Genomic DNA, 22,439 nt, shown 5'->3' with positions numbered 1-22,439 from the left:
GTGCCTCTGTGTTGTACATGTGAAAGAAGAGTTCTTGGCTTCCTCCCAAATCTGCCTTTTTCTGTGTGGGTCCCACTACTTCCGTTCCCAACAGGAGCAATTCTAACCACAGAAGGGGAAACATTGGTGCTGTTGTGGTTTTCGGACGGCACAGAAATAACAACATGACTCTCCATGATGGTAAAAATGAGAGCAAACTTTATTCTTCTAAATTCTACTTTTATAGAGTAGTTCGGTACAAAGAACATGATTGGTTATTCAGTGTCTACACCCTTTAGTAAACATTTCTTTCCAGTAAACATGTTGGAAAAACACCACCTGCAGATGGTTTCTCACTTCCCAAGGTTTGTTTGAATTCCTCCCTTAGATTTCTCAGGCTAACATGAGAAAGTTGCTCATCTGCCTTTCACACAGACACTGGCAGAGCCTGTAGCCTAAGTTCAGACCAATGACAGGCCCACACATTGGCTCTCTTATTACCAATGAAACCACGCACCCCTTCCCATTTTTCACTTTCTCTGTTTCCTTATCTCCAAAATGGTCTCTGTTCCAGGCTTACTCTGATTTCAGATACGAAAAGTTTGTTAATTATCATCATTAGGAGAAGAGTTGGAACGGGGGCAAAATGTAATTTTAAAAACAGAGACACATTAGGAGATAATAAAGCTGGAAATAAATGGAAGAATTCAGATGAATTATTGCTACATCAATGAGAAATGAGGATGAACATTTAAAGGAAAACATTGATGGACAGCAGAGGAAAGGTCTTGATGTGTGTTTAATTGTTCTGAAAGAGGTTGCCTTAGTGCTCTTCTTTCAGAGTTGGAAACTGTGTAGTGAGAAAGAGCTGCTTTAGCTCATGTCAGAAGCAAAAGAGTGTTCAGGCAGTGAACTTACCTCCTTGATCCTTAGCTACAGTAAATTTGCAGACATCTTGTCCATGTAAAATTGTAGCAACTCAGTTTGCATGAGGATCTAAGACAGCAGGTGACTCACCTAGCAGGACTGAATGTCAGGGCATGAACACAGCACTAGAGTGTATTTACAGGTCTGTTTTGATCTCCAGTCTAAACAACCAGATCCATGTCCTGTTCTTAAACACTACACTGAATTTCCCCTATGTTAAAACACGGACTATAGCACAAGCCAATTTTTATGGTGCATTTTGAGATCCTGGGCGAAGTAAATCCCTGTCTTATGGCTGTGTTCTCTTTTTCTGGTGAATGTTACAGAATTCTTACCTTGCTGCAAGGCCATAGATGCACCACAAGGGACTGCAGTGACAGAGTCAGAGGCTCTCTGCATCTCCTCCTGATCACGTGAATGTAGATCACAGTGACACCGAGAGAGTGCAGGTGACTTGCTGTGAGCAGGAGATGGTGCTGAAGTGCTGGACCTCATGATCAGCTGAGGCATTTCCAGAAACCAGCAGATTGTCCAAAAGCCTGTCAAGATAAATGATTTATAATCAAGCAGCAGGATGTGAAAAACTTGCTCAGGTATGTAAACTGATTCCATATAAAATAAAAAAGTGGTTTTATTTCCTTGTAACCAGGTAGAGACATAAAGCCTAAAATCGTAGGATTTGTCTTAGACAATGTGAGATAAACAATGGACAACCAGCATGAACTGGACAATTGAAGTGGGGCTTGTGGATCTCTTGGATAACAAGAACCTTGCAAGGCCAACAGTACCTGGGTTAGTACTAATATCTTACACTAGACTGCTTAGGAAATCATTTCAGAAACACTGAATTTTAAAAGACAGAACAGATGTGTGTCTAGTGCCAGAACTTCTTTAAATGCCATTTCTCTCTTTTATTTCTCCCAAACAACACTGTATGCTCTTCATCTGTAGTCTAGCAAGAAAAGGAAAGGGAAACAAAATTTGAAAGGAAAAAACGGAGTAAAGGGGAAACAATATGAGAGAGAGACAGCAGAAGTGCAAAGAAAATGAAGTGGATAAATAAATGTTGTAAAGGAACATGAAAGAATCTGAGGTGGGATAAAACAGAAAATGAGAAGCAGTAGAGGTGTAATTCTCTGCTTTGTCTAAAAAAAGAACAGACAACCTTGGAGGAAAATTTAAATCCTTTTAAAAGATAGTGTCTGTCATGAAAAACACATACATTTCACTTTATCACTTGGTTTGGAAAGAATCATCATTTATTAGAGAAAGTTGGGTGTACCCTATAAAGGAAGACTCAGCTGTCAGAGCTAAACATAAAGAGGGCAGCATGCTCAGTGTACAGATGCAATTAATAAGTCTGACCATAGGAATCAACACTGGATGTCCTTCCAACATGGCTGTAATGATGTTTTTCCAGCTGAAGGCAGGATCTCAAAGACTGGGCATCATGAGCTTTCTGGAGGAAAACCAGAAGCTAGTTCAGGTTTGAACTACAAGAGAATTTTACTGCAGCACTCAGAGTACCTGCACTCTATGGTGTGGGCATTCTCAGAAGTGAATATCACTGTTGCTCCTTTCCTCAGACCCAAGTTCCTTTCCAAAGCAAAAGTTGATGTGCCAAGGAGTGGTGAGCATCCAGGTCTGTTCTGAGGGGCAGCTGGGATGTGGCTGAGACGTCCACCTGCAAACAAGGACTGCAGGTGTCATCATGAAGAACGCTATTCTGATAAACTCATCCTTCCCACCCAACCCCTGGGTTCAGCATGCAGGAATGTCCTTCTGAAGCTTTCTGACTAACTGTCTATCTTCACTTGTCCTCTGCCTCTTGCTATGGCACCTGCTGTCTCCTGAATCAAGACAGACTTGAGAGGTAAAGACTGAGTCTTATCTGTTGGAGACAGGTACCTCTGTCAGCCAAATCCATACTGAAGAGGAGATCAGGAACCTCCCTTCAGCAATTCTGTAGGCAAACTCAGCATCATCTCCCAAGATCCCTCTTTTATCATGACATCTCAACAAAAACTTTGTTTTCCAAATTTGGGGCAGGGAGACTGTTTCTAGCAAGTTACATTTTCTTGCAAACCGATCTCCTGATGTGAGTTTTGCTCCGCCCATCAACCTTCCAGGAACCCCTAAAACCACTTGTCAAACATTGGTCTCTCTCTGCGTGTCTTATCTGCCTCTTTTTCTTCCTCAAAACTCTGTTTCTGTAAGTTCCAGAACTGAGCTGGAGGAAATCAAAAGGAGAAGTCCATTGCAATGTTTGGGTTTGGGGTCACATTGGACAAAAACCAGTTTTTTCCATTGTGAAAGTATCCAGCAACTTTGGAAACTAGGAGACAAACACTTTGCAACAGCCAAGCTTTTGGTCCAGTGGCTAAACCAGAAACCTGGAAAATACACTTCTTCAGGCAGAAATGACAAAAATTTGTACTCAGATTTCTGATGGAAAAAAATCATCCAGAACTGATTTTTCAGGCTCTATTTTTCATCCCAAACTGAAAACTCCCAGCTCCTCAAAGAGTATGGATATCATCGACGAAAGGGAGGAACGTACAGACTGGAGATTGGGAAATTTTAGGGAAGCAGGATATTGCTTAAGACTTCTGTGGATCTGATTTGCAGTAATGCCTCTGATAGGCACTTCTGATAGTGCTCTAATAGGCACTTCCACCTTCCTCTCACATTAGAAATTTTTCCTTGGGGGATTCTGACTTTTATCCTTCTTGTTACATTTAATTGCTTTCTATCCCCTTCATTGCCATGCCTCATCCCGCCTCAGCAGACTCTCCAAAATCCATCTTTTTTCTGCTACATCCTGAGCAAATCGTGGCTGGCCCTGAATATTACACAGTCTGCTCTGTTTCTGCCTTCACAAATGATTCTCCAAAGTGTTCAGGACCTTCCTCACATGCTCTACAGATGAACATTACATTGTTCCTGCTCCCAGCCAGTCCAGTACACTCAGCAGTATCCTCATCTACATGTGCTGGGAGGCTGGATTGTGGGAATCGGGGGCATGTCACTCAGAAGACATCCTCATGCAAAGAGCACAATTAACATTTATTATTTAAAAAAAAGCTAATCAACACACAATGTGCTAAGGAGAAGGAAACACTACAGCCATAAATAAATTTTCCATTCAGAGGAGGGACAAGGACACTCCACTGAATGCTCTTCTTTCAAATTCTGCTCCAGACATATGAAGGACAAGTATCCTTTCACTAAGCAGTGATGGCCTTTTCCACATCACTGAGATATTGGCTGGACCAGGAGTGAAGGGAAGTGATGGAGAATTAGGACCCTCCTTTCTGAAGGAGGAGAGTGGAAAGGTTCACAGTAGGTCCTTGACATCAGTCTGAGCTCTTTCATCCAGGACTGATCTCCAGCTTGTAAAGGGATGAAGGGGCACAGTCTGGGAACTGAGGTACTTTGAAGCTCGGATTTCATGTCCTTCCTCAGAGAAGTTTGACTGCCTGTTCACAAATTCGATAGCAACTTGTGAAGCAAAGGACATTATTCCAGTTACTGTAGGTGTTGGGGTCCGTGTTTCCCCTGACATGAATTGCAGCACATCTTTCTGCAAAGAGTAAATTGGGCTCCCCAGGCTTCCAGAACCTGTAAAAGAAAGTTCCTTTATTGGAAATGCACTGGCATGCAGAGTAGATGTGGAGTCACCTCAAACAGCTGTGTAGGAGAGAAGGAAAGTCACTGTGACAGAAATCAGGAGTTATAGTTTTGACTAGAAAATTATTTAACTTTTCTGACTTGCAGAGCAGCTGAAGACAGAAATCCCCCTCTGACAAATACTTGCCTTACACAATGTATTGGTCACTTGGACTGAGGGCATGAATTACAGGGCTCTCCTCACTCCACCAGGATACTCACGTGGCTGTATTTTCATACGGAGTCTGATCCACCCACTGCCACTGCCCATTTTTGTAAGCAGCTAAGCCTATGTAGTATTTTGTTTCATAGGTGGTAGTAACTTTTTCTTTTATCAAGTTGAAGAGGAACTCCTGCAAAAAAGCACAATGTCCATGAGGGGTAGGAGTGAGCACAGGGAGGCACCAGGAGTCCCTGGGGGCTGGGGCTGGTGCTGCAGAGGTGCAGACAGGACATTCCCCCTCCCTGCAGGACAAGGAGGGGCTCTGAGTCCCCTCCAGAGCCCAGCACTGTGTCTCTGCCTGCTGGGTCCCTCTCTCAGCCCTGTGCACCTACCTGCTCTGCCTTGCTGTTGATCACCACCAGCTGGGAGCCCATCCCAGTGCAGTTCTGCTCACTCTCAGTCCATGACCTGGTGTCAGGGGACAGGAAATAGCAGCTTGCTTGAAAGAATCTCCAGCCCTTTGGGCAGCACATCCAACCATCCACTGTAGGGGGAAAAAATCCTGCTTTTGAACAAGATGTGCTGTCCTTCATGACTGTGAGTTCAATGTATGGTCCCAGGTGTTAGGAGTGGGGTTTGAACTCTTTAGTCTGGACAGAGGTAAAAGCTCTCTTCTGCTCTCCATAAGTAAAGCTGTCAGCAGCCTGGCAGGCTCCTGCCACTAGGCTCCTGCCTGAAGGAGCCCCTTCCCTTTCTGTCTGTCCTGCCATGTCCATGCAACCTCTGTTTGCCGAGAGACATGGTTTCTGCCTTACCCTTCTTGAGGAAGCAAGATGGGAAGTAGCTGGCTTGCACTTTTCTGGAAACTCTTCCATCAGAGCAGCGTTGTCCAAGCTCTCAGCTCATGCACACTGAGAGGCTTAGAGCCAACTGCTCTGCCAGCCTTGCTGCAACCACAGGCAGCTCCTCACACAGCCAGCTTCTGCAAGAGATCTGCCTTCTGCCCAGAGATTCAAATGGTGGATTAAAGCCACAGATATATTATCACAAAAGAAGAGGCTGCATGAGAAGGGATCGCTGACCTGAGTTTGGGAACTTGCACTACCGGCACTCCAGCAGTCCACATTACCATCACTTCATGTGTGACTGCAGCTCAGCTCCCCAGCTATTCCAAACTAAACATTATCCTCCCTCTTCTGTCCCTCACAGTGACCATCATGCTTGTGTGAACAGGCAGTGAGCTAGCACAGGCAGTGGAGCTGGATTGAACCAGCCAGTATAAAAGCACTTTTACCTAGATTAGTAGACCAGGCTTGCATTAGAGGGGTTGGGTGAGAGGAAGAGTAGAAAGGTTGGTCAAATGCAGGTATGGAATGGCCCACCCTCTTTCAGTGGCCTGGAGCATGTTTTCATAGCACCCTAAGTAAAAATGTACAATACAGTGTTTTCTTCCCTCAATTTCCCAGATTCCTTCCTTAAAACAATCCACTTGTGACTGACAGTGATATTCCCCACCTTAAAGGTTGAGGGGAAACCACACTAAATTTTGGTACAATTCTTTGCGTTGCTTATGAGGCTCTCAACATCACTCACTTTTTTCTGCAGAACTGCTGGGGACACAGTACCACTCTGTAGAGTCCTGAGGGAGAGTATTGTACTGGCCGTAGCTTCCATTGAGTAAAGCCACTGAGAAGAGACAAGAGAGAAGAGCAAAGGAATGCGTTATTGTCATCCTTTCCACCTCATGCATGAGCAACCTGTGCTATCCTCCACTTTCTGCTTTGCAGCTCTAACAGAGACTTGGTTATGTTAACAAGCTACGAAATCCGGATTGAGCAAGGAGGTGAGAACAGCAGGCCACTTCTGCCACTACCAGTCATTCCTTCCCTCGGAGGAGCTTCTCTCACCTCTGCTGGCTGAGAGACTCACTTTCCCAGCTGAAAAACCCAGATTAAAAATCCTCTGAGGATGGGGCGAGGACAGGTACAAAGAAGTCAAGGGACAAGCTAATAAGACAGGAGAGGCCTGTTTTGCTGGAGGGCATTTGGCTGCTGGCAGAAGGACTAGGATATGGGATTTCCATCTGACCAAAGGCCCTCAGGCCTTCAGGTCACCTGAGGCCTTCATCCCAAGGGAATTAAGAGACCCTGGAACCCACCAAGGCAGATGGTCACCAAGGCAGCTTTGATGGCAAGGGCAAAAAGGAGGAAGAGCCAGATGTTCAGGCAGGAGCAGCTTCTCTCCTTTGCTGGGGCTGAAAAACACCAAGCAAGAGTGAGCAAGTCCCAGCCCAGAGCTGGGGGCAGGATAACCCAGGGGCTGTGTACCCCAACACCCTGCTGGTCTCTTGTTCCCAGGGCTGGGGAGGCCCACAGGTGCTGGAAGCAGGTCCTGCTGCCTGTCACTGGCAGTGCCTCAGACCCACAGAGTACAGGGACACAGGGGCTGCCCTGAGGCTGCTTTCTTCTTTCCCTGCTCATCACAAGACCTGCCTGGATTCTGCCCAAAGCTCACTCCCTCTTTGTCCTGCCAGACCTCCTTTCTCCTCGGCACATCTTCCTTGTTGCCTTTCACTGCCCCTGTCTGTCCCTGAACGCTCTTTCTGGATCTCCCTCCTCTTCCTCTCTCTTCAGAGCTTCTTTCTCTCACTGCCTCTATTTTGCCTCTGTGCTGTGAGCCCCTTTCTGCAATGGCACAGTCCCCCAGAGGAGTGAGTGCCCAGCTGAGCTGTGCACAGCCAGACTCACAGAAGGGATTGTTTCCACAGGGGGAGAAGGCACCTGGGAGCTCCTGGGAGAGCCCAGGCTGGGTTGTCCTTCGAGACACAGGGATGGAAGCAGGGGCTTGTGCTCAGCGTGATGCAGAGAGCTGGGCCATCTGTAGCTCTGCTCTTGTCCTAAGCCCCGTGTCCTGGTTGGAGACCGCCACTGCACCATGCCCAGGATCCATCCCAGCCCTGTCTTTCCCCCAGCTCCATCCTGACAGGAGGACAGAAAGGAAGGAAGGTTTGGGGGTTACCTGCAGTTCCAGGGCTGACTCTTCCTTGGTCATTCATCATCTCTACAAGAGGATCACTCTTCTCGAAGGGTCCCTGTTACCAGTGTGGCCACAAACACAGCCTTCCTCCTGCACAGGCCACCTCCCACACTGGTGGCTCTAATGTAATGTGCTGAAATAGCCATGTCCTGGGTATTACCCAAAGCACATGGAGATCGGGGAATTTTCATCATTTCCCTGACCAGACATTTCACAAGCTGCTCATTGCAACACAAACTGATCAAGGAAAATGAAAGCAAATGAAGGGGAGCATCACTGCAGCTCAAACAGTGCCCATTTGCACAGCCTCAGGCAGTTTCACAGGTCACCCATGGCCTTCCCTCTCTGGTGCCTGCTCTTTCCTTCTCAGGGTCCCTGTGTGGGAAAATACAGACACAGGCACGTTTATTTGGCATTTGCTAGCAAAGGGCTGAACCCACTGAGCACAGCCTGCAAAACGGAACCAAAAGTGACAGGAAAGCAGATCTGTGAGTCAGACTGGGCAGTGCCCATGTGCATCCTGAGGCCAGAAATGCAGAGCACAACAGAGAACTTGCCAACACAGTTTGGATTGAATTCTACTGGAAGGGAGGCCAAGGCTTTGAGCAACGGGGTTCAATATGACCTGGCACTGTGGGGCAGAAGGATCAGTGGGCAGTGCCAGTGTCTGTGTGCATGACAGATCACGAAGTCTCACTTGGTTGGGACTGCAAAAGCTGCCGACATAGGTGGAACAGAGATGGGAACGCAGCCTCTGCTCTTGTTCCATCATAATGTTCCTCCCTGTGGAGAGGAATGCATGGGTGCAGTGCAGGAGTGGGAGAGCTCAGAGCAGTAGCACAGGCATTTCAGCTGAAGCATCAGAAGATCAGGGCACAGAACTGCTTTCAAGTGAGGACAAACCTAAGCTCAGGGTAGAGGAGATCCTCTGATTCTGTCATTTTGGGCACAACAGGCTGTGGGCAGGGTCAGACCCCACATTTCTAAACATCTTTACATAACTAATGTTGACAAGCTCTCACCCCATATAAAAACAAATTCACAAGACTTGGGCAACCTCCAGCTTCCCACCAGCCCCCCAGGAATTGCAGCTGCAAGAACACGTCCCCTTTGCGGAAGCTGGGGTTCCCCGGGTCCCACACACTTCCCACTGGAGACGTGGGGTTGGTGTGTATCCACACCTCTCCCAGCAGCCTGGGAGCCACAGGGGAAAGCCCAGGGTCACCTGGTCACCTGCAGAGCTGTGGGTCTGTGCCTGCTGCAGCCCTCAGTGTCCTGAGCGAGGTCACCCACGGCACTCAGCTGCCAGGGAGCTCCTTACAGACAGAGGGGGCCAAGCTGCAGAGCACCTGAGCTCGCTGGCCACTTCCTTGCCACTTCTCTCTCTCCTCTCTCAAACTCTCCTTGCTTCTCCCAGCCTTTGTTTCCAGACTGTTTCTTCTGTGCCTCAGAAGCCTTTCCCTAATGCCCTGGTTGCTGCTAAGCTGGTGGTCATATTCTCCTTTACCAGCAGTGCTTTGGAGGCAAATGCCCCCTCAGATCGTTGCAGCTATTCCATTCACAGAGCTGCTTGCATTTACACTCCTGTTGATCACTGGCTGCTGTCCAGGCCACTGCAAGAGGGGAGAAGCATCTCAGCCCCAGAGAGGCTGGGAAGAGCACGGGGGTCGTGTTCCCAGCCCAGGACACCAAGGAACATTAACTCAGGTGGCATCACAGAAGGAGCTGGTTCTGTGTCAGATGCACATCTGCACTGAGAAGCTCGAGAGCCCCGGGACACAGGAAAGGGAAGGGAGGATATTTGCAGCCCTGCACTTCTCCAGGTCCCTGATACCACCACAAGTCTCTGTTGATGACTGCTTGCTCACAGCTGCCTGTGACACTTCTTCACATCTGCTTGTCTTATTGACTGTGTCCTGTGGAAAGAAGGCAAAGCCCTGCAAGTGTCAATACTACAGCACTGGAAATAGCCTTGTTGGGAGGGCCTTCTTGCACAAGAACATAGTGATAGGACAAAGGGGAATGGCTTTAAACTGACAGAGGGCAGGTTCTGATTAAATATTAGGAAGGAATACATTACTGTGAGGTAGGTGAGGCACTGGAACCAGTTGCCCATAGGCGCTGTGGCTGTCCCATCCTTGAAATGTTCAGGGCCTGGCTGGATGGGGCTGTGAACAACCTGGAAGGGGTGGAAGGTGGAAGGTGTACCTGCCCATGACCTAGGGGGCTTGAAACTTGACCGTCCTTAAAAGTCCCTTACAACCCAAACCATTCCATGATTCACAGATTATGCCCTGTCTTGGGTTGAAAAATGTAACCAAAAATGTGTATTCTATTTTCCCCTGTTGAAGTCCGTTGGGAGATATTGTTGCTTATCTCTTGTAACTCTAGGGGTGGAAAGAGGGTGGATGCCTTCTGTTAATGGGACACCTGATAACACCAGATAAGGCAGTGCCTTCTTATCTCTTCCTCCACCCATCCTCCTGTGAGAGATATCTCCTGTGAATGGGCCATTTAAGGCCTCTCACATGATTGATAACATTACCTCATTCCAGTGTGAGATGCTCCACCCAGTGGGAGGAGCCAAAGCCTCTCCACCAGGATAAAACCAGTCATCCCAAACAACAAGATAGCCTGTTTCCACTGGATTCCCAGAGGATGACTGGACTTCTTGAGGATCATCTCTACTCCAATGGAGCCACAACTGTAACTCCAGGAGGACTTACTCAGGCCTGCTTCCAACACCCTGACCAACAGGGTGTAGGGTTTGCATTTTGACTCTGTTTCTGGTCCTTTATACTATTGAATTTGTCTTAATTTATTTTTATTTCATTTTTATCTTTCTTGTAGTTTCTTCTCTATCAATGAAATTGTATTTCTGACTTGGAGTCTCACTAGTTTTACTTTCAAACCAGCACACACACCAAGGCTCTTCTCCCGTGGCACAACCACGTTTTCTTCAGAGCCACAGAGCGGCAATTGGCAGCTCCAGGATATTTGCTCCTGCCACACATTCTGCTGCCACTGCCTCTCTGCTACAGACTGCACTCACAGCTTTGCTTTCAGGCTTCTCCTGCCAGCTGCATCCTCAGGGATCAGGTGTTTGTCTCATCCCCGTGCCTCTGACGGAGCAGGGCTGCCTGTCCAAAGGGCTTCGTCCCTCTGCACTCTGGCACCTCTCACGGAGCCTCTGCAAGGGCTGAAGGCTCTTGCAGAAACATTTCAGGGCTGGGAATCGTCCTCATCCTGTTCCTCCACTGCTGGTGCCACAGAGTTCCCTGCAGATGGGAACTCCACCTCTTCTTCTGGACGAGCCCGTTCCAGCACAACACCAAGGCTCTTCTCCTGTGGCACCACCACGGCATCCTTAAAGCCGAGCACTAGGAAGTGACGGCTCCTGGAACTTGCTGCTGTGTGTCTGCCCGTAGGAAACACCTTCTGCAACGGCCTTGGACTCCAGTTTGGCTCTCTGCATTTGCCTGGCCATCTGCAATCTCAGGGATGAGCAGGTTCTGCTGAGAACCTGTGGCGAAAGAAAACAAAGAGAATTTGAAATAAGAGAACACAGACTGCAATTCAGTCGAGGCAGTAGAGATGGAACAAAGTTTGCAAGAGGCAATAGGTAGCACAAGTAAGGGCGCTTGCAGAAGAAATTGTTCTACAAGCACTTGTCTTAAATTAAAAAAAAAAAGGTGATCTTGTTACTAGGCAATTGATCATGTCCAGGATTGGTTTGCAGACAGCTGAGCAATTATTCCATTGCCTTCTGGGCTCAAGCTATTCTAACCATACAGCAAAGTTATTAGAACAGACAGGGACATTTTAAGAAAGGCTTCCAGATATCCTAACACTCGGGACTGGCAATCATTCCTACCTTGCACATGCCCATGGATCCGAGGGTGCAGGCACTCGTGGCCAAAGGGCTTCCTCCCTCTCCAGTCCCGCTGCCCTCACCAAGCCTCTGGCACCAAAGCAGACTCCTGCCAGCTGTAACCCAAGTGTGCACATCTTCCTCTTGCTGCTCCTGCACTGCCTGCTCCACACACTGAGCTGCACACGGGAACGCTGCTGCCTTTGAGGCTCCAGCATCTTGTCCAGCACCACACCAAGGCTCTTCTCCCATGGCACAGCTGCATTTTCCTCAGAGCCAAGGACCGGGATTGGCAGCTCCAGGATATTTGCTCCTGCCACACATTCTGCTGCTGTTGCCTCTCTGCTACGGGCTGGACTCACAGCTTTGCTTTCAGGCTTCTCCTGCCAGCTGCATCCTCAGGGATCAGGTGTTTGTCTCATCCCCGTGCCTCTGACGGAGCAGGGCTGCCTGTCCAAAGGGCTTCGTCCCTCTGCCCTCTGGCAGCTCTCACGGAGCCTCTGGCAGGGCTGAGGGCTCTTGCAGAAATATCTCAAGGCTGCACATCATCCTCATCCTGTTCCTCCACTGCTGGTGCCACAGAGTTCCCTGCAGATGGGAACTCCACCTCTTCTTCTGGACGAGCCTGTTCCAGCACAACACCAAAGCTCTTCTCCTGTGGCACCACCAAGGCATCCTTAAAGCCGAGCACTAGGAAGTGATGGCTCCTGGAACTTGCTGCTGTGTGTCTGCCTGGAGGAATCACCTTTTCCAACAGCCTGGGACTCCAGTTTGGCTCTCTGCATTTGCCTGGCCATCTGCATGCTCAGGGATGAGCAGCTTCTGCTGAGAACCTGTGGGGAAAGGAAAGAAAGAGAATTTGGAATAGGAGAACAAAGACTGCAATTCAGTCAAGGCAGAGGAGATGGAGCAAGGTTTGTAAAAGGCAATAGGTGGCAGAAGTAAGGGCGTTTGGAGAAGACGTTCTACAAGCACTTGTCTTAGGAAAAAAGAGCTGATCTTGCTCCTAGGGAATTGATCATGTCCAGGACTGGTTTGCAGACAGCTGAGCAGATATTCCACTGGCTTCCAGGCTCAAGCTATTCTAACCACTTAGCAAAATTTTATAAAAGCAGTGAAAATTTTTCAGAAAAGCTTCCAGTTATATTATGGAGGGGAATATGGGCAACTGAACAGCAAACCCATATGATTTCACCAGAAGCCGTTTATTGTTTACATTACAATGCAAGTTATAGATTCCAAAATCTACAGCCCACGTGGGCACACACTCCTGGTTGGCCAAGTCCCTGGTTCAAGAGGCAGGCACATCTCCTTCAGGACATCCAATTGATCAAATGTCCATCACCATGTCGTGTCTTCTGTACCTAGGGTTTACATTCCTTGGTGGACAGTTTCCCAGGCTCTCTGTTCCTATCTTAATCCTGTTGTTTTCCCAGTAACCTTGATGAATCCCTGAGAACCCTGAAAACAAGACTGCAGGTGGCTTGATAAGATTTCTCACCAACAGTTTGGCTGGTGCATCAGAATGGCCTGTTACACAGATGCACTGCTACGATTGCCCTTTCTTTCTTTTGCACCAGACAAACTCCCTTTACTGCCCTTTTCACCAAGAGAGTCACCAGCTCCACAATGCATGGAATAACAAACAAAGCAACAAAACAATGACTACCAGTAACAACAAAACTCCCTTTGTTATATCCTTCAACCATCCAGGGATTCCCCATCCCTTAAATCATTCATCCAATCCCCAGTCATTTTCTTCATATTCTCCTGTAGTTGTCTGATTTTCCCTGTGGATGGATGCAGAATGGTCAGAGAGGTCCACACAGCACATTCCTTCAAAGTCCTCACACACGTGTCCATGTGATAGTAGCAAAACTCTCTAACAGCTGTGTTTTACTGTGTGTTGTATCTAATATTATCTACAGCAGTGAGCATCTGATTTGAAACAGAGAAAGCTATATTGAACTACCTTGTATCAAGACCTTTTCAAGGCACACAGACACAATAGGTAAAGCCTCATCAAACGGAGGCAGTCAGATCCCACTCCGTGCCGCGGCGGGGGAGGCTCTGCTGCCCGCAGGAAAAAAAGACGGGGGGGGAGGCGAGGGGGGGAAGAGAGAAAAAAAGGAAAAACTCCGGCCGCGCGATCTTTCAGGCGCTGCGGGGAAAGGAAAAACAAAGGAACGCCGCCGTGCTGTGCTCGGACCCGCAGGGATCGAACGCTGAGCTCCGGGATGCCCGAGCAGCGGTGGCGCTGGGAGCCGTGCGGAGCCAGCGGGACCCGCGCCAGCCCCGGGGCTGCTGCATCCCCGCGCCCTCCGCAAACAGCCGAGAGAAAGGGGAGGGGAAAACAACACAAGGAAAACCTGTAAAGGCCGCGGGGAGCAGAAAGGGGGAAAACACCCAAACCAAATACGGAAAAGGTTAAAAAGGCACAAAGCGCTCGTGTCCCCCAACTCCTGCCCCGCAGCCCGCGGAGCTCCGCGGAGAGGGGCCGCCGATCCCGGAGCCGCCCCGGCAGAGCCGCCGAGCTGGGGAAAAGCCCGCGCAGAGCCCGGGAGGGAACGGCACTGGAGCCTGGAGCTCCGGGAAGGAACTGTGAGCAGGGAATGGGCTCCGCTCCTGCCGTCTGCAGAGCTCGCACGTTCCGCACGGAGCTGCGAACTGACCCGTGCCCGCGGCTCGGGGGGTTCTGGAGGATACAACTCAGCCGCTCGGAGCTGCCTTTTTCTAAAAGAGGAAAACCCCTGTACTTTGAACTTTAGACAAGCATCCTTTCACAGAACTCAGAACAATCGGTTGTAGGAGAATTCTTCGAAGGGCGCCGCCGCCTTGCTGTACGGACGGCTGCGCTGCACATGCGCAGTGCTGCTCAAGGATACGGCCCGGTTCCCGCCGTGTTCAAACGCCGCTCGCTCGGCGGGGCTGCCCCGGGCCGGGGTCGCTGCCCGTACGGCCGAGGGAGACATCCGCAAGGCCGGGACAGGCCGGGCCCGCTGCCTTCTTCCCCGCAGAGCCGCTGGCACCGAGCAGAGCCGCGCAGAGCGCAGAGCGGACGGAAACGGCGCGGGGCACACGAGCGGCGCCACTTACGCAGTTGACGCAAGTTTGGTATTCACGAACGTTACGCAATCTACGGAGCGTTCGTGAATAGCGCGGGTTACGCAATTTGCGTACGCGGCGGGAACTCCGCCCATTGCGTTCCGTGGGGATGGAGCTGCTGGGGAGAAGGGAACGGGTTCTTTCTTAAGATTAAAAGCAAGAAGATATAGGTGGAAGTCATGATAAAAAATACAAAGCTAAATGGAGCTTGCAGAGAGAGACCAAAACCATGAAAACATGCAAATATGCTTGGTGTTACAAGTTGCATAGTTAAGATTTTCAAGCAGAGACAAGGAAGGACAAAAAATATTCTGAGGACTCTGAGAAAACCTTCCCTACCACCTACAGATAGTGGAAGGCTGAAAGTCTCAAGATGGCTTTAACATCCCTTTTTTCAAGGGCTTAACAATGATCATTTTCTTTGACACCACCTCATACAAGCTCTAAGGTCCAGCAGAAGTTTTACCATTTGTCCCTTTCACTTTGTATAAAATTTCTGTGTTAGTGGGCAATGAAGAAAATTACTCGTATTTCTTATCTGCCAATCATGATGAAAAAAAAAAAAACAAACCCAAACCCAAAGCCCATCACCACAAAGCCAACAAAGAACCAAACCAATACTGTTCCTAAACTTGTTTTTAAGAGAAAAGCTAGATTCCAAGACTAACCATCAAGCATCCTCTGTTGGGAAGAATAAAATAGGAAAGCCTTATAAATATGGTTGCTTGGGAAAAGATTTTTGAGAATATGAAAACTATAAGTGAAGTAGAAATGAAGGCGCACTTTGAGATGTAAGATTCCAAGCCGTTAGTTACTGAACAGTCAGAAAACAATGGTGTAGCCAGCTGAAGGAGAATCCCTCTTGACTGAACAAAACCCTTGGCAAATAAAGGGATGCCAAGGTGACAAAGGTTGGGGAGACCCTGCCGATATGGCAGGGCAGAAAAAAGGGCTCTGGAAACTAGCTTTTAGAGTTTAAAATATACCACAATATAGCAATGTAGTAAGTCTTATAGGCTGTATGTAAATTCTGTAGGATTTGAGTCTTTTACTGGTTGGAGGAGTGTAAATTAGCATATTCAGAACAAAAAGAGATACAACGTAACAAGAACTTAGCACTCCATCTCTCCTGAGCACGCTTCTGGCTGTGGCTGGCAGCCTTAAGTAGAGCTCTTGTACTCACGCCCCTATGCAATAAACTGCGTTTCAAGAGCTGCCCAGACTCCAGAGATCTCTCGTGACCGTCCCCGACTCTCCTACAGATTCAGGAGAATTTTGGGACAGCGTTAAACTTTTTAATACTATCTCCCTGCTGGATATGACTGCGGCACAGCCGGTCCCAGCTCGCAGGGCGCTGGCAGAGATTCACTGCGAGCGAGGTGCCCGCGGTGCCCGTGACGCCGAGCGCCGCTTCCCCCGCGGGGCTGACACCGGGCACGGCCCCTCGGCGCCGCCCCCCGCTGCCGCCCCTGCGGTCACAGCCCCGCCATCACCGCGGCCCCGCCCCGCCGTGCCCACGGTCCGTCCCGCCGCTATGGCCGCCGCGCAGCGCCTGCCGCCTGCCCTTGTTCCGGCCTCCTCCTTCACCCTCCCCAGCCCCGCCACGGCGCCCATGGTGGCCGCGGTCCCGTCTGCGTCCATCGTTGCCGCGGCTCCACCGCCTCCTGTAACCGCGAACGCCCCGTCGCTCCTCCCCACAACCGCGCCTCCGCCGCCTCCCGCCCCGTCCGTCCCGGCAGCCACGCTGACAACCACGGCCCTGCCGCCCCTGCCGCCCGCCATGACCCCGCGCCACCCCGGGCTGCCTACGCTAGGGACACGTGCGCAGATTGCGTAAGTTACGTCATTTGCGTAACCCGCGTAACGTCCGGAAATTGCGTCACCTGCGTCACCTGCGTAAGGCGGCCAACCGACGGTCCCTTCGTAACCGAGATTATGGAATATATGGAATACATAATGCAATATGTAATAATAGAGTGTGTATATATGGATAGATATGCATTTAGTATAAATTATATCACATATTCTATATTATATATGTATGTATTGCCCTCATATGCAGTTCCATATTAGATGTACCCCGTGTCATTATTTCTCTTGTCTCTTGGTAGAAGTGTCAGCGGCTCAGTCTGGGTGTGTGCTGCACTTGCTCTGGTGTGTGAGCTTTCCAAAACAGCGTGGCTTCTGCTTTTCACTTTGTGAAATACAAAGTTGTGTTTCGGTTCAGGTAAATAAAGAGAATCTGTGTAATTGTAATTCTAGAACACGGCCAATGGGACAGTTACAAAAATGTTACTCAACAGTTACTCAACAACCAAGGAAAGCGTGGAAGAAGGTTTTTGTGAAAAATGCATATTATATGGCTCTACGCAGATATTTACTATATGTATTATGCTAGGTTGAAAAGTTATGCTGTATTAACTTTTGAATAATATAGTGAATGTAGTTTTATAATTACCATTAAGCTGTAGTAATCAAAAATAAAAACTATGTGTGTGAGATATTCTTTTTAGCTCAAGAGAAAGAGAAGATAACCAGGAAATTCTTTGCACATAGATAGCAATTACAGAAACCCCTAAATTTTCCAGAGAGAGAGAGATTTATGCCTTCCTGATCAACAGAGACCACCACTTCAAGTCGGACCCAGACTCAAAGGCGCCTGGGGAGATTAGCAGAGGGTTTTGGACAAGGACCAGATAACTTGTTTTGTTTTAAATAAAATAGGCATAATCATGAAGTGACTCCTCTTAAGAGGAGAATTCTACTATAAGGGTGTCCTTCTCCTGCTGACTTTTGTCTGGGGACAGGGGACCCAGCCCGGGCTGTACTCTTTGCTATTATTGTCTCGGTACTTGTCCTAACTCTAAATTGTTTAACCTTTATTATTATATTTGTATTACTATTTTTTATAACCATTTTTGTTTTTATGAAATTTTCAAAAATTTCAAAAGCGAGTGATTGGTGTTTATTACAGTTTTTGAACAAACTTTGCTTGCAATTACCTATTATAAATCTCAAGCTATTCTGTAGTAAGTGTCTTTGAATTATAACTTTAGAAGCTTGTTTTGTATTAAAGAATTTTGAACTCTAGTTTTAGAATATAAAAAGGCTTTCTCACTGACGGGTAAAAAAACCATCCTGGATATGGAAGAAAAGATTTCAGCTCACTGATTTATGGTTCCTGAAAAAGGAAAACTGAACATCACTGCCAAAGACTGATAGACCTGGAAAAGAGAAGCTGGACCCCACTACCTGCTACATATCCTGGATGTACATCCTGAAAAACTGAAATTTAAAACAGACCACAATAGGTATTGAATAATGACGTTAAATATTGGAAATAGAAACTGCTGAAAAAGCTTATGAATACGTATGAATATAGCAAATAAAATCCCAGCAAGTCCAGCAATTGGTGTGCAGTCAGAAGGGAAAATCCTTCCACTGTACCCAGCGCGCTGTCTTTGCTCATACTTTACCATGCTAATTAATTAATAAATTGAATTGCTGCTTCATATAGTGGCCATGTCAAGCGAATCATTTCTAACAGCCTCAATGTAATCTTCTCTATTGCTCATGAACATCATTCTCCAGATCTGGAAACAGTAACTAGGAAGTCTAATGTGATTCTTGACTATTATGGCAGGAAAGACAATCATGTAAAACAATTCCTTTGTTTTTTCTAGAGTGCTGAACTCTACAACCAGCTAAAGGATCCCTAAACAACAAACCAATAAAGCAAAAATTTCCTTTCAGTGTAAATAATTCCTCATCAGTTGTGATTACCAATTATTAAGTTGCCAAAGCAGAGGATTTTAATCAGCCAAAAATTACAATCAGTAAGTGTTGTTCTCTTACCTCATTCTTCCAGAGCTTCTGCCAATGCACGACGACACAATCAGGCCTCAGAAAGTGCAGCTCCAAACAGAAACCCCGACCCAATAGCCACACAACGAGGTCCTCAAACCACCACCGACAGCCATCTCCAAGCTCCGAAATGATAGCTTACATTTTAACTTGCATGATTTTCAGAATCAGAGCTGACCAAGGCTATACTTCTGAGCCTCATATTGAGGCTTAGTAACCTCTCTTAACATAACAGGTAAACAAAACAAATATTTTTCCTGCTAAAGATGAAGGACAACAAGTACAACTTCCAGACCCAGATGTATACAAAAAGTGAACTACAGAGACAAAACAAGACAGACAAAATTTAAAACCTGAAACTGTAATTACAAACTAAATCCAATTAAGAAAATGAGTAAAAACTTACAACAGTGTAAGACCTCATGACTGGCTGGCCATTTTGTGACCATGAGAAGACAAACTTTGGTGTTGGATTCTTCTGCACCATAACACAACCCCTCAAAACCATGGGAAGAACTCCAACTTTCGTTACCAGAAGTGTCCAGTCTCACTTCTAGGTTGCACTTCAAGAGGCATAATCCAAAGCCTCCAACTTCGCTTGACTCACCATGGTGACGTCCGGCGCAGTCCCACGCCGTGCTGCGAGCCAGGCCCTCTGGGCAAATGAAGCTGGGCACGCAAAGCAGCGGCCAAGAGGCTGCAGCCCTGCTTACAGGGGGCTCAGGCCGCTGCCTGCATTCAAAGTGCCCGGGACTCCAGAGCACTGGCCCCGACTTACAGGGCGGCCCTGGTCCCCAAGGCCTACGGAGGCTCCTTGTCTCCACTTGCGCGGCGCTCCCCACTAATGGGGCGGGCGCCCGACGCAGGCTGCCAGCTGAAGGGAGCACAAAGGCTCCCAGACCCTCAGCCTGCTTACAGGCCGGTCCACACCCGGGGAGCCACAGAGCTCGGCCTTCCCCCACGGCAACAGGAACCAGACTACACTCAGGCACTGGAGCCCACGGCCTAAAGCCCAGGGACCCCAGGGGCCGCGAGCCCAGCCCCAAGGACAGGGAGGGCACACGCCCGGCCCAGCACTCCTGGCCCCACGCCTCTGAAAGGCCGGGGCCAGGGATACCCGCCTGATTACAGGGGGTCCCTCCAACCGCCCGCCGAGGCCAGGGGACGCACACAACCCCGCTTACGGGGCCGCCCCCCGCAGCCCAGCACCCCCAACAAGCACCGCTCGGCACAGGCCCCACTTAGGGGGCGGCCGGGGGCTGGACGCGGCGCAGCACGGCACCACAGCCGTCTGCGCCAGCCCCGGGAGCCTCCTCCACAAGGCACCGGCCCAAAGCGGCGTCAAAGGCGGCAACAAAAGCGCCCTGCCGCACTGCACGGCTTCAGCCCGTGCCATGGCCAGGGCCCGCCACCGCTGGTTCCTGTCACCTGCCTAAAGCAGCCTCCGCAGCCCTGCTTACAGGGACCTGGGGCTGCTCCTGGGGACAGAGGGCCTGACACGTGCCCCGAGTACAGGGCCCGCACGCTGGCAGCTCACCAGCACGCCCGGCAGCGCGGGCCCGCACCCAGGCCCTGGTTACAGGCGGGTGACGGGGCCCACGCTAGCGCTAAGCGGCCTCGCGCCGCCCCCAGCAGGCAGGGGCAAGGCCCGACGCTTTCTCCACCCGTGCCTTTTGGGGCCCTGCCTGTGGCTGCACACAGCTCCTCTTTCTCTCCTGGGAAGTCCAAGCTACACTACTCTGTTCCTAAAGGGGAGCTAAAGCACAGCCACACTGGCTCACTCACACCAACTGAGGGAAGACAGGCCAGGGAGGGAGGGCAAGACAGGGGAGGGAGGGCAAGACAGTCCCAGAAGAGGGAGCGAGCTCCGTGCAGCAAACCTGCTCTACTAGGGAGCCATTCCTACCTACGGCTGAGTGGGAAAGCAGCAGACCTGCCCCTGCACTGACGCCTCAACTTTTAGCTGCCCTCTTTGGCCAATTCCTCTACCGCATTACTATAGAACTCGCAACTTCAGTTAAAGCGTTGGCGAGTTCTCCTCCCAGTGCACTGTGACAAAACTGTCACAGTCCTTCAGCGCTGCCAAGCCTCTGTTCTCCGTGGCCTCTGCAGGCATCAGCACTGCACTGCGCCCAGGGCACAGGGGCCTGGAGGCGCCGAGGCGCTTCAGGGCTGGCGCCGGGACAAAGGCTGTGATGCGCCCTGAGTACAGGGGGTCACGCGGGCCAGGGGCTGGGGAAAAGCCCTGCCCTGCTTACAGGGCGGCCGGGCCGGGGGCCGGGAGAGCTCCATTTCCCCCCTCAGGTGCGGAGACAGGGGCTCTCACCCTCCTTACAGGGTTGCCCCTCTCTCCGGGCAGCCAAAGGAGAACAACGGCAAAAGGCCAAGCAAAGCAAAGACCCAGCCCTGCACGCAGGGGGGTCACCCAGCGCAAAGCTGGCCGCGGCACCCTCAAGGTGCCCTGGCCTTGCCACAAAGGCCATTTGCCCAGAGGGCCTCTCGTGGCCCCTCTTCTGCTCCAAGCTCTTCCCTCGCCGCTGCCGCTCTCGAGCTCCACGCCGCTGCCGCTCTTGCCTCGCCGTCCCACGCTTTCTGCCAATGGACGACGACACGCTCAGGCCTGAGAAGCTCCTGGGCCTCAAGGCAACCGCCCCCCGACAGCCCCACAGACAGAGCCTTTTGAGCTTCGCAGTCCCAAATATTAAAATCAGGTCTTTCAAGGTTTTCATGTGTTCAGTTTGGTAAGGATCCCTCCCTGGTTCTAGACACTCCTCAGTTCTTTATCAAAGATATGTAGAAGAGTTTGCCACCTTTTTTGGCATGACGGTATTACATTAACATTTATTGAATAGGTTTATTTTCTAGCTGCAATTTTATCACTTTTGGCTGAAAAGAGTGCATTTTATTACACTGGTTTTTATAGCACCTATACTGTTTAGGAAATATTCTCATTAATGTAGTTTTTTTAGGTATTATCAGAAATAATCATTTGTGATTATACCTACACAAATTACATCATTTTATATGAATATATGTTGTCTGGAATCCTTTATCCTCAAGGAGAAAATTGTAAAAAGGTTCAGTTACATCTAAAAAATGTTTTATTCAAAATCCATTGACTAATTCTTAGGCTACGATTGAATTATAGCACACACAGTTCTTCTCTCAGGAGTTTAGAAAGGAAGGGTATTATTTTTGCACACCATGACTCATCAGGAAGGCTTTTCTAACAGATTTTGTCTGCAGCTTCCACTCTGCCCACAACAACATCCTTCTAAAATATCCCAGGTCTTCACCTAAAAATGTCACCTCTTTCCCTTTTAAGTTTTCCCAGATTTTCTGTTAAAGATACTGCTTCTGACTGCTGTGTTGCAGCAGACTTTCCCTCAAATGTGCTAATTTTTTCTCTCTCAATTACCCCAAATTCACCTGTCAAAGAGGCGCGAATTTTTCTTTCATATAAATTACCCAAGGTTTTCTGAAAAGAAAATTACTTCAGCCATTCTGAAAGACAACATCTGATTTTTCTTCCAAAACACTCCTTTAGCTGTGTCCTATATGTCACCTAAGATTTTACCCCAAAAACGTTTGTTCTTGGTCCCACACAATTCTTCAGATTTTCCCTCCAAAACATCTCCTACCACTCAATTCAGATTTTGATCCTAAAATGTCCTATTACTTAGAGATTAGATTTAATTTTACTTTCATTCATTCCCTTGAAGATTACCTGAGATTTCACCCCCAAAATTTGTTCCTTCCTGACCTTTAAAATTACCTCTGATTTATTCACAAAATTTTCTCTGCCCATCCTCTCCAATTTACCTC

The 22,439-nt window shown here is 48.9% G+C and overlaps 2 protein-coding genes across 3 annotated transcripts in view; one reads left to right on the top strand and one right to left on the bottom strand.

Moving 5' to 3' along the window:
* TCAF2 (TRPM8 channel associated factor 2) overlaps positions 1-1,380 on the top strand; it is a 29,635-nt gene extending 28,255 nt beyond the window's left edge. The window contains exon 10 of the mRNA XM_063394089.1: positions 1,233-1,380. Within this exon, the coding sequence (XP_063250159.1) occupies positions 1,233-1,259 (27 nt within the window). The 3' untranslated portion in view covers positions 1,260-1,380. The remainder of the gene's footprint in view (positions 1-1,232) is intronic.
* Positions 1,381-3,618: 2,238 nt separating this feature from the next.
* LOC134548569 (C-type lectin domain family 4 member E-like) lies at positions 3,619-9,889 on the bottom strand. 2 transcript variants are annotated; one of them, XM_063393470.1, is made up of 6 exons: positions 7,757-9,889; positions 6,897-6,992; positions 6,332-6,424; positions 5,131-5,282; positions 4,798-4,928; positions 3,619-4,527 (listed from the first exon to the last, which is right to left on the bottom strand). In XM_063393470.1, the coding sequence occupies exons 1-6, from the start codon at positions 7,794-7,796 to the stop codon at positions 4,368-4,370; spliced, it is 672 nt and encodes a 223-aa protein (XP_063249540.1). In that variant the 5' UTR covers positions 7,797-9,889; the 3' UTR covers positions 3,619-4,367. The 2 variants fall into 2 exon arrangements, with proteins under 2 accessions (XP_063249540.1, XP_063249539.1); XM_063393469.1 differs by having other exon boundaries at positions 6,897-9,889.
* Between the last annotated feature and the right edge of the window lie 12,550 nt (positions 9,890-22,439).

The sequence above is a fragment of the Prinia subflava genome, chromosome 3 (genome assembly GCF_021018805.1).
Source record: "Prinia subflava isolate CZ2003 ecotype Zambia chromosome 3, Cam_Psub_1.2, whole genome shotgun sequence".
Classification (NCBI taxonomy): domain Eukaryota; kingdom Metazoa; phylum Chordata; class Aves; order Passeriformes; family Cisticolidae; genus Prinia; species Prinia subflava.
This window is presented reverse-complemented; position numbering and strand designations above follow the sequence as displayed.

Excerpts from the sequence above, each read along its gene's own strand:
- LOC134548569 (XM_063393469.1), bottom strand. The coding sequence starts at position 7,218 with ATGAGCAGGGAAAGAAGAAAGCAGCCTCAGGGCAGCCCCTGTGTCCCT. Across the intron at positions 5,283-6,331 it reads CAGCAGTTCTGCAGAAAAAA|TGGATGGTTGGATGTGCTGC; the intron begins GTGAGTGATGTT and ends TTCCCCCTACAG. Across the intron at positions 4,528-4,797 it reads CCGTATGAAAATACAGCCAC|GTTCTGGAAGCCTGGGGAGC; the intron begins GTGAGTATCCTG and ends TTTCTTTTACAG.